At 48.9% G+C, this 14,682-nt stretch overlaps 1 protein-coding gene across 3 annotated transcripts in view; it reads left to right on the top strand.

Annotated features, from left to right (window-relative positions):
• Window positions 1-90: 90 nt before the first annotated feature.
• Window positions 91-14,682, top strand: part of LOC130154317 (kalirin-like) — a 46,675-nt gene continuing 32,083 nt past the window's right edge. For 2 of the 3 annotated variants that reach the window (XM_056350311.1, XM_056350310.1), the window contains exon 1: window positions 91-312. Coding sequence is in view for 1 of the 3 variants with exons in the window: in XM_056350313.1 (XP_056206288.1) it covers window positions 266-312 (47 nt within the window). In the remaining 2 variants the exon portion in view is untranslated. The remainder of the gene's footprint in view (window positions 313-14,682) is intronic. The other variant, XM_056350313.1, reaches the window with a different exon arrangement.

Genomic DNA, 14,682 nt, shown 5'->3' with positions numbered 1-14,682 from the left:
GCGGGGACACCCGGCCGGGCCCCCAGCCGCCCCCCTTCCCCTTCCCCTCCCCCCCCCCCCTCGGGCGGGCGCGCGGCGGGCGGGGCCCCGCGGCCGTTCGCGGCGGCCGTTACCCCACCCGCGCCGCACGCGCCGCCGCGCGCCCGCCGTTGCCGTGGCGACGGGCTAAGCCGGGGCCTGGCTGCGGCTCGGCGGTGCGCGGAGGGGGCGGACGGGCGGCGGCGGGCCGGCGGCTGGGCTCGGCGCGGCGCTGCCCTGCCGGGGCATGCACAACAAAGGCGGGAGGCGACGCGTCCCGGGCGGGCTCTGCAGGTAGGTGGGCGCGGGCGGCGGGCGGGTCCCTCTCGGCAGCCGCTCCCGCAGGGCGCCTGCCCTCCGCCGTGCTGCCGGGGCCGCGCTCCTCGCGGGGCAGCGCGCCCCGGCCCCGGCCCACGCCGCACCTTGCGGGCGCGGGGCTGCAACAAAGGCAAATGGCTGCGCGCCGGGGAGGGCTGCGGAGCCGGCGGTGGCCTCCCCGCCTCTGCCCGGCTCTGCCCCTCTCGGGCGGCAGGCGGGGCGCCGCCGGGCGCAGCCGTTCCGGTATTTCTCCGTTCGTGGGTCTCGTTCCCCGGGTCCCCCTGCGGGCCCGGGCGGGACCTTGGGGCGCAGCAGCTCCGCGCCCAGCCCGGGAGCGCTGCGGGAGCGTTGCGGGAGCGCTGCGGGAGCGGGGGGGACGCGCACGCTTCCCGCACCCTTGCGCACCTTCCCCGGCTGGCACCTGCTCGTCGCTGCGGGACCCGCGGGACCCCCGCCCTGCACTCGCCCGCTCCCTGCCCGCAGCGCTCCGCGGTGGCTCCCGCCGGCGCAGCCCGCTCTGCTCCCCGCAAACCGTTCTGCCGGGCTGCGGGGGCTGCCCCCGCTGCGCAGGGTTTCGGGTCAGCCCCCCCGGCTTTCCCTCTCCGGGTCCTAGAACAGCAGCCGCAGAGGCAACTTCGCAAACCGCCAGGTTAGAGCCTTTCAGGTGCCACGGGGCTTTTGTCCTGTGCGGGGTGGGATGTTGTGCGCTGGTACGGCATTAGCCCGAGTTTAATTGCTGTAAGGGCTGGCTGAGCAGCACCTAGCTCTTTACATCTACGGGGTGCAAATGAGGCATTTCTTATTTGTTTCCATGTGATTCATAACGTTTTCAACTCCAGGATGCTTTTTCCCAAATTCATAATAGGTTTTGATACCTGAGCTATTAGCAAGGGCATCTGTCTGAATCCATAGGCGTAGAAGTTTCACTGCATTATTGAAAATAGTAGCTACGACAGAATTCCCTGGAGGGATATGTATAAAACCCGCTCCTACCATTTTTATTTACACTGCAGCAAGGCAGCGCTGGGTGCATCTGCACTTTTGCTTTCTCTCGTTTCTCAGTCATTGTGGCACTGAAAAGCATTATAAACAAAACTCTGCATTTTTTGTTGGTATTGTAGTAAGGCCTGAGGGCTTGGTGATGGTTTCTTTCATTCATGGCTCTCAAAATGCTTCACGGACATCAATTAAGACTGGGAGCCTGGCTGCAAGTCAGGGAGCTTTTTATTGATCCCATTTTACAGATGGAGGAGCAGATCGGAGACCTAGAAAGGTGTAACTCAAGTCCAGAACCAAGCCATCATCTCACAGATCCTAAATCCTCTGTTTAGGGTGCTCTTCCCCCACCTCCTCTAACAAAATTCTCTCTCAGTTCCACTGGCTGCTCCAGGAACTGTTTTGGGCATTGACAGGCCATGCATGCTTTGGGATTTTGAGATACTGCTCTTGCATATTGCCAACAATTATGTGCCTTTAGTGCCACACTATTGAGAAGAATGGTTTCTGATTAAACCAAGTCTCTGATCGTTCTTTTGTTTGTATTGGGGTAGAACCTAAGAGTTCCATCATGGGTGAGGGTACATTAGGCAAGGCATTGTACAGCCAGACAGCAAAGCATGCCCAGAGCTGATGAGCCAAATGCAGAAAGCCTAGGTACCTGCGGTGACTTCTTTGACAGCCTCCCTCACAAAAGAGAGAAGGTCTCTCCTCACTGAAACCGTCTTTGAAGGGTATGTTTCCAAAAGCAAAGCAAGTGGTTCCTGTTGTGACTGTAACCCAGAAGACTCCTGATCCTAGCCTGCTTTTGAGTCTTTCCCCTTGCTTCTGTGGCCCAGACAGGGCTGTGTTTGAGATCTGGTTCCCGTCCTTAGGCATTGCTTATGTTGATCTCCTTTAAGGCCTTTAACCAGAGAACCCCAGATGCAGCCTCAGATTTTAGGCTTGCTGCCCTCTCTGTAGAGCACCGCATAGGGTAACCGGTAGCCCCAAAGCCTTTACAAAGTTTTAAGCTTCTTAAGCTTTGTTTGTGTGAGAAAAGCCTACTGCAGACTAGGTAATGATGTACAGCCCCCAGTAGTCACAGAGAGAAGAAAAAGGAGCAGACTGAATGCTTTTATGGCTTTTCTGGGCTTAATACCCATTGGGTACGTGCTGAATCTGATCTAGTCTTACAAGGTGTTCTGGAAACACTGATTTCTTAATATTTATATTTGTAGATCAAGCTCCATTATAAGTACATTCCTGCCCAAAACAAACACCCCCCAACCCCAAACACCTCAGTGCTGCAGTTGCAGGAAGCATTGTTCATTGCTGGCAGGCAAGATGCATTATCGCAGTTTGTTTCCTTTCCAGTGTTTCAGAGGACAGTTCTTTTCGAGGGGAGAGAGCAAGCGTAGCTCCAGGGCCTCCATGGCTGGGCATGAGCCAGTTACTGTCATATCAGATTAGCTCTATGGCACATTAGCACTCGTTTATATTTATACAAATGCGGTGTGACTGTTCCATAGTATTGATGGAATTATTGTATTTACAGCCCTATAATATGACTAATTGAAAGAAAGATTCTGATTATAAAACCATGGACTTCCCAGGTGATGCATTCTGTGGCTTCTATAGAGGCCAGCTTTGAACCATAAAAAAGAAATGAGCTACCAGAAGACATAATCCAGATTTTATTTACCATTGATGCAGTTACCCTTTTGGCAAACTCTAGGGCAATAAATCCTGTATCCATGATCTTGACTCAGTAGCCTGAGCTACTGTAGCTACTTCTTGGGCTGTGAGAAGATCTCTTACCTGCCTGTACTCTGCAGGAATCTGGCCCTTGAAACAAACCAGCTTTAAGCATCCTCAGCTGCCACTGCAGCATGTGAGTGTGTTCTCCTTGTCCAGAGCAGCTTGGCAGCAGCAGTCGTGGGTGTTTGTGAGATGAGGAGGCATCACATGCGGCATTCTGTAGTCAGGATTGTAAAAGCTGTCTACAGCTTGGTGACTTTCCTGCTCACGAGTCACCTGCTGACATTCAAAGGATGTGTCCGTTTGTCTCTGGGAATAAACTAGGCACTTCTGGCCAGAATTGCCACAAGTTTTGCAGACCCTGCTTCATAATTAGCTCAACCTCAGCTTCCAGCTGCTTTGCAGTTTGCAGCAGCCCTAACAGCTGGTTCCTGGCAGCCATTATCAACTTCCAGCACAGGAACAGCTTGAGCTCTGAGTCTTGGGGGATGGACAGGGCTGGCAGGATCAGTGATATTAGGAAAAATAATGGAGGAGCAGAAAACAGGGGCACAGGCACGGGGAGGGAAGGTAGACTGAGAACACATGTGACAGTGAGGGGAAAATGAACCAGCGGGTGGGAGGCACTGCAAATCCCTAGACTTTGTGGTAGTCGCAGATGAGGTAGAATGCCAAAGGAGTCAGGGAGCTCCACAGCTTGTAGGAACAGGGTGAGGGATCTCCTCTGCTGCCAGGGAAGGACTCTGTTAGTGCTGCCAGCCCGCTGCCCAGGCTTCAGGGCTGTTCAGCAAGCCCTGAGCCACTGCAGAGTGCCATGCAGCGTTTGTTTCAAAACACCCTGGTAAGTTACAGCAACAAAGGGTGAGTAGCTCTGGGAACTGCGACAGGAGTGGTGGGGTCAGTAGCCTTGTCCACAGTGTCATCCCCGCTCAGGGAGCGTCCTGGGAAAACCTGGGTCACCACAGCAGACACCAGCATCAGTCATAGGAGGAGCAGGGATCTGCTGCTCAAGGACAGCAAGGACAGTGAAAGTCAGTGATTTCAGGAATTAGTTATGGAAAGCTGGGACCCTCAGGCTGAGGTAATGAGAATAGCTGGAGAATTAGGCAATTCCCATATTCATGAGATGACAAACTGCAGTCCCTTTGCCAAGGCTGTGTTAAATACACTGAGGGGCAGAGGAGTTTTGTGGCTTTGCTAACAGCTGCTTCAAGGTGAAGCACAAGGGGAAAAAGAAAAAAAAATCTCCACTGTCTGCTGATACTCATTTTGCCATGTAACAACTCAGAGCCTGAAACAACAACTCGGCAGATGTTTTGGAACCTGGATTTGAGAGTCCCCTCACCTTCTAGAAATAACCTGGCCAGGAATTAAACAGTACCTGTCCTGAAGGCTTCTTTCCAGGAAGGAACGAAAGGAATTGAAGTTTTTGAAATCCTTCTCTGTCTCCTGTCCTAGAAAGGAAGTCAAGGTTCAGCAGCAAATTTTTTCTTATAAAGAAAAAAACATGGCTTTGTGTTTTTAGCTAGGGAGTGTCTACGCCCTTGCCTTCTCTGCTGCTGAAATGCTTAGAGATACGTGTAAGAAAAAAATCCCATTTTTCCACTGGGATATGAAGCTTCAGCAGATGCTAGTGGGAGTTTACAGGCTTGGTTCTTTGTCGGTGCTTGCAGAAGCAACCAGACACTGCACTAGCTATGGATGCAGCGCTAGAGCTGCTCCAGTCAGACACTGTGCAGCCCATCTTGTGGCTTCCCCCACGTCTGGGAGAAGTGCTGGCGATGTTCTGTCAAAGCTCATTTGTTTGCAACACAGCAACCTGACTGTTTCTGCAGGCATGTTTAGGAAGCCGGTTAGCGACTGGAAGATGACAGCAGCTTTGACCACAAGCAAGCGATTTACAAGACTCAGAATACACAAGCTGAACGTTTCAGGTGAGGTTCGTCCCCCAGGAAGAAGGGAACTGAAGACCCTGAGATGCTGAGAAGAGACAGCTCCATTCAGATGTGGCACAGAAGTGATAAACGTTAAGTTTCTAGTGTCACAGCCAGTCAGAACTGCTGTGACAGATTTACCTGCTAGCCTCATAGCTTGTCTCAAGGACAACTTGCCTGCCATTCCCTCTAATCAAGTCCTTGCTCATCTTTGTATCTCAGGCACCTTGCTCAATCAGCCCATCCTGCAGAAAGGTCTAGAGGCAAAGCAGTGGTTCACAGTTTGACTGGAGCAGAAATAGCACCAGCTGTGGTTGGTATTGGATTGAAGCTGAGCCCTCTGGGCTAACAGGACATCAGTGCCTGGGGGTAGCTGAAGTACTCCTGTCACTCATGGTGATGTGCCTGTTCCTTCCAGCCTGCTTCTAGGAGCAGATGGAAGCAACCCCTTTCAAGAGGAGGTCCCTCTTGAAAGACCCCTTTCAAGAAAGTGCCTTTTAAGAGCCAGGGAGGTAACTGCTTCTCATACAGGACTGATACACTGCTATCCGTGCTGTGGTAGTTTAAGCTGGAAAAACCTCAGGCCTGAACTGAACTGAGACCTCTCAATTACAGGAAGATCTGAGAGCACTGCCTCAGGAGTCTTGGTTTGCGGTGCTGAACTGCTTTGCGCTGATGTGCCCCATTTTCTACCACAGCTGTTGCAACAGCTCTGTTCTCTGCGGACAATCAGGGTTCAGGTTTCTGCAACACATGATAACCTGTCTATGAGCCCCAACGTGGCAGTCCTCTTCCTAGTTTTAAGAGCTGGATATGGTTTTGGAAGTTGGTGCTTTATGCTTGCAGAAACCGTACCTGCAGTGTGGTGACATCACAAGGCAGTAGTTCAGCTTCTCTAAAAGCTCAGTGTCATTGAGAACAACCATCAGCCAAAGTCACAGGAGAAAAGAAGAAAATCTGTTTCTGAACGAGAAAGGAGGCGGCCATGGAAGCCTTCCTTATGGATAAGCAGCTCCTGAACTGATCAGCCTTTTAAGATTAAGGTGCATAGCTTGCTTGTTTGATCTGCCACTTGAGTCTTGCGACACCTTCTAGCAGCTATGCAAAGAGCTGACATCCCTTTCCTGGCTCTGAGAACCAGGTCTGCTAATACAAAAGTGCTTTCACGGCCAGTCGTTGCCTTTCAGGGAGGATGTTCTGTCCTTGATTCCAGGTTCAGTCCTACCTGGTTGCCATATAGCCACGACCCCAAGGGACACAGTCATTGCTTATCTGCATAGTGCTGCGTTACTTTTGGTAGTACGCAAACATTAGAGCAATAACTCTGCAACATTTTTTATGCTGGCGCTCGGCACACTCCTTGGGCTTTTCTTCATCACAGCACTAGCATGAAGTAAATCCATAAAACAGAGCTAGCCCAGCTCACAAGCCACTTGCACTTACTATGATAGCCCACAGCCGCATCAGCCATCCTCTCCGTGCTTACAACAATGCAGTATGCGTTAGTGCATAGCTTGGATTTTTTTGTACAGGATGGCTTTTGACCTCCGTAGGAAGAAGGCCTGACCAGAGGGGTGAGAGTCAGCAACTTCATTTCCTCACTGCGTAAGAGCCATCCTTTTACCCATATGTCATCTCCTGTAAAGACAGTTCTTTTTGAGTAAAGTCATATTCAGGGCAAAACTCCAGTTATTCCTCAAGCTAATGCTACCTTAAAGGGTAATTCCTTTGAGAATGTCTACACGTTATACAAATCAATTCAAAGTTGTTGTAATAGGAAAGACACACGATATATTTATTCTATGTAGTACATCATTAAAAATTATGTTCCTACCCCATTGTAAAGAGAAAAATTTGGACATACTTTCCCTTCTTAGGTTCTGTGAAAGAAACACTTCCCCTTAGCTGGTCATGCCTTCTGCTTTCCTCCCAGAACAAGACACAGCCTTTCCCTCCCACAGCAGCCAAGGTGAATGCACCTGCTGGCATGATGCAGCAGAAGCTCATGCTGCTCATTTTCAGTGGGCGGGCTAAAAAGGTGTTCTAGCAGAGAAGTCCTGGGTTTCTGGACCAGGACAGATGGTCTGTTACTTTCAGATGTAAATAAGAGAAATGAGGGAGGTTGGGTCCTAGATAGATACTTATTTAAGGGGCAGATTTCCAGAGGTTCTCTGCAGTTCCTGCTGGATTGTTTTGAAAGACGCGAGCACTTATTTTTGGTGAAATGATGTAGCACGTTCTGTGAGGATATGGCTATGAATGTAGGTGCTGAACGCTTTTTAAGAGTGAGGCTTTTGTGCTTTTCTTTGGTGGATCTGAATGTTGGTTACAGAGGTGGGCATGTGTCAGTAGAGTGACAGAACTTTTGAAAGGCACACTGAGGCAAAGCTAGGTCAAGTGAGGTGTCCGCTTTCCAGACAGTGAACGAGATCATGGTATGTCTAGAGATAAAACTCTCCGTCCATGCTTCCACCTGCAGGACTGTAGTACATCAATCTGTAGAACAGCATTAACAGTCCACTTTGGATTATGTCTGTAGATTATTGTAATTACTGCATAGTAGATGTGTCCATGTGTAAAAGTCCTCAGCAGAAATGTATATGTGCAGACTGGAGTTCACAAGCTATTTAGTAGCTGCATAATCCTGCTGATGCCAGCACAGCTTCCATAGGTGGAAGCCATGCACAGGGGGTGTTAACAGGAGATAAAAGGTTCGTAAAGTTGAAAGCTGGACAAGAATGCAGAGATCTAATCTCTTGGTAGACATGGGCTACAGGACTTCCCTAAATAGATTTATTCTGTTGAGTGCCTCCCTCCTTTAACAGCTGTTTCCAATCCCTGAGCCCTGTGAAACAAACTTTGCATTCACATCCCCAGTCCTGCTGGCTGTCAGCAGCCAGCGGCACCATCAGCTGCTTCACTGGGTGCCTGTGTGGTGGCTGCGCTCCCACCTCGTGCTGCAGTGCTGCTTAGTTGGACGCAGTGCAGCGTGCGGTGACGAGGGGTGTGTGTCCTGTGCATCACACTTCCACTCAATGGGAATCAGCTGTGGGACTGAGCTGAGACAGAGCCACATGGGGCCTCACAGGGTGTGGGGCAGGGTACCGAGCTGTGGGTGGTGGATGCTGCTTCAAGTTGATGAATGCTGCTGATGGATGGCAGTTGCGTATTGACTTGGGGAGGCCTTGTAATCGGAGTAGGAGCCCCACGTACAAATGCCTGGAGCTTTTGAGATTCTGCCCATCAAGCACCAAAGCAGCAGGAGTGCAGCATGACTCCAGGTGAGGAAGAGCAAGAAGCAGAATGACTGACTCATATGTAGCTTCCCCTCTTACCCTGCCCTATTGTCTCTGCCCATTTTACCATTCCTGCTGCTGTTTGAAACATGACATCTGGAAAAAACAATGCCCTTGTACAGTGCCTTTGGCTTTAGAGAGTTGAGAGTTCTTCCAGCATTAAATTTGGCCCACGGATTTTAATTACTCTCCACTGTGATAGTAATGAGAGCCAGTGGAATTGTACTGATTTTATTTCCTTTTAATTTGTTATGATGCTCTGGATGCAGATTAACTTTCCCAGCTCGATACATATTATTGATTCATCCTGCCTCATGATGTGGTAAATGGCTCGAAGAGGTGGCTGATTTCACTGTAGCTTCCCTTGGTAGCTCTGTACCTCATGCAGTGTCCTCCTCACACTGGCAGTAGCCAAAATCAGGTAACTTTGCTTGCTTCTGATCAGATTGTCTGCATCCGTCTGAGGATAAACTTGAGCCTATGGTACCGCTTCTTTATACGCAGTGGTTCAGGTCTGCCAGCTTCCTTTCTGTTCAATGTACTGACTGTGAGGACAGGTTTGTAGTCATCTGATGGAGATGAACCTGCTTCTAGGTTCGGCACACAGAGGTGGCACTCACTGAGGGGAATTGTCCAGAAAGGACAGAGGAGAGCTGCAGGCAGAGGTGTCTTCCACCAGCACTACTCCAAGCACATGCCTGTCCAAGAAGCCTTTCGCGAGGTGGTGGCTGGCTTCTTGCCCCAGTACCCACGTGCCAAGCTTGGCCCATGGGCACATGTACTGTACCACTGTCCCAGTTGCCCATGGGGTCATGAAGCAGCAGGGAGACTCTTAGCCTCAGGGCTCCCTCCCAGTGAGGGAACCTGATGGCAAAGCGTGTGCTGGGAGACTACAGCCTACTGGGGGATCCTCCCCCACTTTCTTTAGAGGAAGACCCAGCACTCCTTGATACAGAACATTTAATGTCTTTTTTTTCTTTGCTTTCATGTCACCAAAGCGGTAATGGGGATGAGGGACAGAGCACGAGTTCTCTCAGTACAGAGCCCTACCAGAGCAACCCAGGCTGCTGGGGGCTTGCTGGGTCTGGCTGCAAACTTGGTGCTCCTCCTAATCCAGTTAGTTCGGGGGCAGTGCGGTGCTTGGCAGCTGTGGGGGTGTTTTCTGTCGCCCATGGTGTTCGTATCTACATCATCTTGCACAGCAAAGAGCCAAAGGAGAAAGGGAGGAGGAAGGCAGAAGCTGGACTTGGCAGCCCTGCATCTCGCTGCATGCCAGCCCCGTGGCACATACTGCAGCAGGAAGCCTGGTGTGCTGGGACCCATCTTAGAAAGCTACTTTTTCCTCAGCCACGCTCATAACCTCCCAGCTTAAAACACCGCTTTGTGGTAACTCTAGCTCCATGTGCTGTTGCAGTGTGAGACCATTGCATCCCTCCCCAAGTCCGGAGGGACACTGGCTGCATTGCACAAGTGATGCAAGTGGCACATCATCAGAAGCCATCAGGTATCCATGTGCAGTCATTGCACTATGGATGAGTGGCCCTGCAGCTCAGTGATTATTATCTGTGCTGATGATGGTTATCAGTGCCTTGGAGGCATCCCCTGGAGCAGAAACTGAACTCAGGCCAGAGTAGCTTTGCCTCAAATCAGAGTCCAACAGTCACTTCAGATGGGAAATGTTTCTTGTTCCTCTTGAAAAAAACACCCATCAGCTCTGTGGACAATTCTAATGTATAGGATCATATGTACTGACCACGCAGCACTGGGCAAGCCAAGATAAGGGAGATAAGAGGTAGGTATCAGTTTGTCTTGTCACACAGCTGACATCAGGACTTAGAAACCTCTATCCAATTAAAGCAGCCAAGCAATTAACATCAAAACAGCTGAGCCTGGTTGTCATCTACTGCATGTTAACATGGCTGCTGGAAGCCTCAGATTTATCTGAGTGGGTTTGCCCCAGCTCCCCTTATCTCCATCTCACGGGTTTGTTTCCAGACTTTGCAGTGTGTGACTTGTCCATAGCGTCATGGTGGAAGCAGTCTTCTGTCCATCTCTGTCTTCCTTCACCTCCAAAGCTATCCTGTGTGCCTGCCTGCCAAGATCCCACTTGTGCTGACCCCTGAACAGTGAGGAGCTGCTGTCTCCAGCTTCCTGAAAGCTACTCGATAACAGACTGGGAAAGTGCTTTTTGGAAGATTTGAGAATAGCACTAGGCAGAAAAACTGAGGTAAATTGGAGCACAGTGAGAAGTCAGATACTGGGGATTAGATCCGAAATGTCATCATCCTAGAGAGCTTGGAGCAGAATCCTGCAGACCCTCAGTCATGGACACCCGTCATGCATTAGCCCAGCAGTGTCACAGTGTCCTTGTACCTGGCAGCGTTTCCTCATGATGCTTGGCATTCATTTAGAAGGAGCAAAAGCTTTGGGGACCTGGTGATTCACCAGAGAAGGTGCTTATGCCGCCTTAGGCAAAGCAGTACAAATACACACTTTTGGCTTGGTTCCACCATATCCTTAGAGAAAATAAAAAAGCATTTAACTACCTTTTTTTTTTTTTTTTTTTTTCTTCCCCCTGCTTAGGCTAAGCCATGTTTAACACTTAGCTGGGCTCACCCGTCAGCAGCAGAGTGTGCCTTCAGCACAGCACCACTGAGGGCAGAAATGGGAGAATCGGGAGAAGGACCCTTCTGTACACTGCTGTACCCTGGGGACACAAATGTGTCTTTTCAAGCAACTTATAGACTGTTTTGTGATCCCAGCCACACCAGTGTCCCCAAAGTCCTAGCCAATTCAGTTACATGCATTTTATCTTTTAGGTTAAAAAAAACCCCAACAAACAAATGTAACAGAAGCATCTAAGTTGCGCTACTCTTGATTTACACCATTTGCCTTCCTTTCTGCCTGGAATAACAATTAGGTTGCTTTGTGCCCTTCTCTTAACTTTTTTTCACTGTTCAGGCTGGGAAAGTGGAAGCCAGGTGAATATTTGGACAGGCTCCAGCCTCTACCCTTCCCCAAAATGGTTTGCATTGAAATGGATTTTTAATATCTTCCTGAAAAAAATGGGATTGTATTTGAACGGGTAAAATTCTTGCTTCCTGACTCTCTTACAGTCCCTCCATCACAGAATCACTTGGAAGGAAACAGCCATCTCCTCCAGGATTTCTCTGAGGTTTTGTGGTTGGCTTTTTGTGTAGTGTGGTGTTCTGGTTTTTTAACGATAAAATCCTTTAACCTCTCAGCTGGAATTCCCTGAAGCACTCTCACGTGAGCATATCTCAGGGATGATGCCTTGCTTAGAGAAAATGCTGTAAATACCAACTGGTCTCCTGAAGGAACAAAGCAAAGGAAGCCACATAGCAACTGCTGTTGTCTGGCAAGTCAGAGGGCCACCGTGCCTCCTAAACCAGCTCCCAGTTGTACATCATTGCTAGTCAGGTGCCCTTTGCAGAAGATAAAAGATGACTGTTTAAGGAGAGAGGGAAAGGAAAAAAAAAAAAAAAGAGGGAGAAAGAAAGAAGGAAAAGGAGAAGAAAACAATGGTGAAAGGCCAAAAGCAGCTGCAAAGCCACAACCACACAGACAGTTACCCTGGTAGCATGTACAGAGAGGCACGTACGCTTCATGGACAGGTCCTTTGATACCACAGTCCTGTCCTTGCCCACATACCTGCATTTTCTTACAGCTTGAGAGAAGGCGGCACCCATGTCCTTTGAGGTAGCCAGAGCCCTGCCAGCTTGTGCTCAGACAATGGCTGGGAGCTGTTACACTTGAACACAGGTCCCAGAGTTCAGTTAGTTCCAAATAATCACACTTGAGTTGTAGAAAACTTTACCCAACTTCCCTTGGTGCTCAAAGACTGCAAGGAGAGGAAAAGTCTAGTTTTTGCAGATGCTGGAAGGTAGTTTTATTATCACCTTTTGTAGATATTAGAGCTGAAGCACGTGAATTGGAGTGTCTTGTCTGGGAGGACCCCAGGAGATCAGGGGCTGGATGTTGGTCTCCCATGTTCCCAGGTTACAACCTGTTCACAGCATCTCCCACTCCGCAACTGTGTGAGAGTTACAATATTTGCTTCATCCACACACTTCAGGGTGAGAAGTCACAGTGTCAGTTTGTGGCTTCTTCAAATTATCTTAACCTATGTCCGCAGAAAGCTCAGAACTGTAAATCAATGTCCTGTGACCTCCCACAGAGAGGCTATAAACAGGCAGCAAAAAGGAGAAAGCACTGCCTCCATTTCAAGGCAAGAGGAGTTGGCTTTAATTTTTAAAATACAAGTGATCGATGAAACAGTATTTTTGAAGAGGAAGGAAACTGTCAGTCTCCTGGGGCTAGGTCAAATGTCTCGTGATGCCAATTGCTCGTATTGGAGTACTTCTATTAAAATACTGCAGACACAGAGGCCTGGCCAAAATCGTCTGCTCTGGCTGAAGCGGGAATGGTATCTGGAAAAAAAATCTGGTTTGAGGCAATCAACAAGGCATCGGGATCACTCCCTATTTATCAGGATCTTGAGTCAAAGGCTGTCTTGTCCAGCTGCCTTAATATGATCCAGAGCTGCTGTACCATCAGCGCATCACGAATTCCTAGGTGCCCGGTGGGGGACAAAGGAAGGCAGTGCAAACCAGAGCTGCACGTATCAGTTTTTCCTCTTTCTATATTAACTACAATTCCTCTGACCTCTGCAGGAGGACGTAGAGGAAGAGGAGTATCAGCCATCTAACTGCAGTGCCTGATTTTGCTGCTGCTTTTACACATTCGTCAAAGGTTTTACCATTGACTTCAGCAGAGTTGAAAAATGAGCCCTTGTTTCATCAAGTGGCACCAGATTAAGTTAGCAGGATTCTGTTCCAGGGCTTCTGACATGCTTCCAAAATGCAGCCCTGACACTGCCCAGGCTGTGGGTAATTTGATTCTGCTGGTGCTGATGAAAGCCCTGAGCAGCAGCAGAGATTGCACCTTAAGATATGCATACTCAGATGGTAGTGCCTACCTCTTTGCATGTCCAGCTGATTTATTTTCCTACGTTATGATCAGAAGAGCAAGCCAGCACCCTCAGACATCCCTAGCTTATGGTAAATATCAAAATCTAAACTTGACTTCAGTAAGAGTTGTGAAAAACGGAGCCATTCTATTCTACATAAGTTGATGGCTTAGGCAGAATGCTTTGTGCCCTGGCAAAAATCAGTGATGTTAGCTGGCTGGCTTCCGTTTGAGAGACCTTGGCAGTTTTCACAGATGGCAGCAGTATGACCTCAGTGATAGGAGTTGGGGTCTCTTCACACGGAGAAAGCCCTTCAATCTTAACTAGCCAATCTTTGACTTCATTTTATTTAAAGATTTTAGACACTTTGCAGCGCTAAAGAGGATCTTGCTGAGCTCCTATTACCTCAGCAGCAGCTGATATGTAATGAATTATTCAAGACTAGCCAGTTCCTTCATTAATTTTAATAAATCAAGTTTTCCACCCTGTTCTTGGCAGTGCTGCCAGCTGGGATATGATGAGGTAAGCCCATTATTTCCTGGGGCCTTTTTCATTTGGTCCAGGTTTACATACCTGAGGGCCTTGATAGTTAACAAGAGATTAGTAGCAGACAGTGCTAATTTGGAGTAGATCTACGGTGGGCAGAAGAGGTAACAGAACTCTCCCATCATCCTTCAGGAGGTCACAAGCCCTGTCTTTACACAGCAAAGATGGCTTTGCATGTACAGAAATGGACTCAGCTGCTACATGCTGACCTCCAGGGCAGAGTGTAACCCTTCAGACAGATGTCTTGGACACCACAGCAGCTGAGAGAGGCACTTCCCATCTTTCATACAGACTCACTCTCATGAAATTGTTCTTAGGTCTGTAATATTTCTCCAGAGCAGGCAGGTTGTGGTGTTTATGAACCAATCCCATTTAATGTAAGCATCTACGTGGATCAGTCCTATATGTAACACATGCATATATTACCATGCACAACTTAATACACATGCAAGCACCATCTTTTGGTAAATTGCATACATCCTGTCCAGGCTGCTCATCAACTTTGTGTTTGCTGTGGGAGCTATTGCACGGTGAAGAAGTTTATCTGGTGACTGTTGTAACCTATCCTTCCCTCAGCTTCTGCTGAAACTCAACAGCAGAAAATACTTTCTGTCACTGAAGCACTATTAGCACTTTCTGTACACGTCTTGAATAGGAAGGAACATGTTTGTCTCCTTTTTTTATCAAGCTCAAAATTGCCCAGTCTGTTCTTTGCTTCTGCTGTCCTGGCCAAATAAGAACCAATCTCATCGTGGAGTCAAAGGCAAAAAGATGGTGTACGTTCCCTATAGAATTTATTTTTACCATATTGTGCTGCATTGCATGAAGAAGTCAGATTGACCTA

The sequence above is a fragment of the Falco biarmicus genome, chromosome 8 (assembly GCF_023638135.1).
Source record: "Falco biarmicus isolate bFalBia1 chromosome 8, bFalBia1.pri, whole genome shotgun sequence".
Classification (NCBI taxonomy): domain Eukaryota; kingdom Metazoa; phylum Chordata; class Aves; order Falconiformes; family Falconidae; genus Falco; species Falco biarmicus.
The sequence above is the reverse complement of the archived record's forward strand: the minus strand, read 5'-3'. Positions and strand labels throughout refer to the sequence as shown.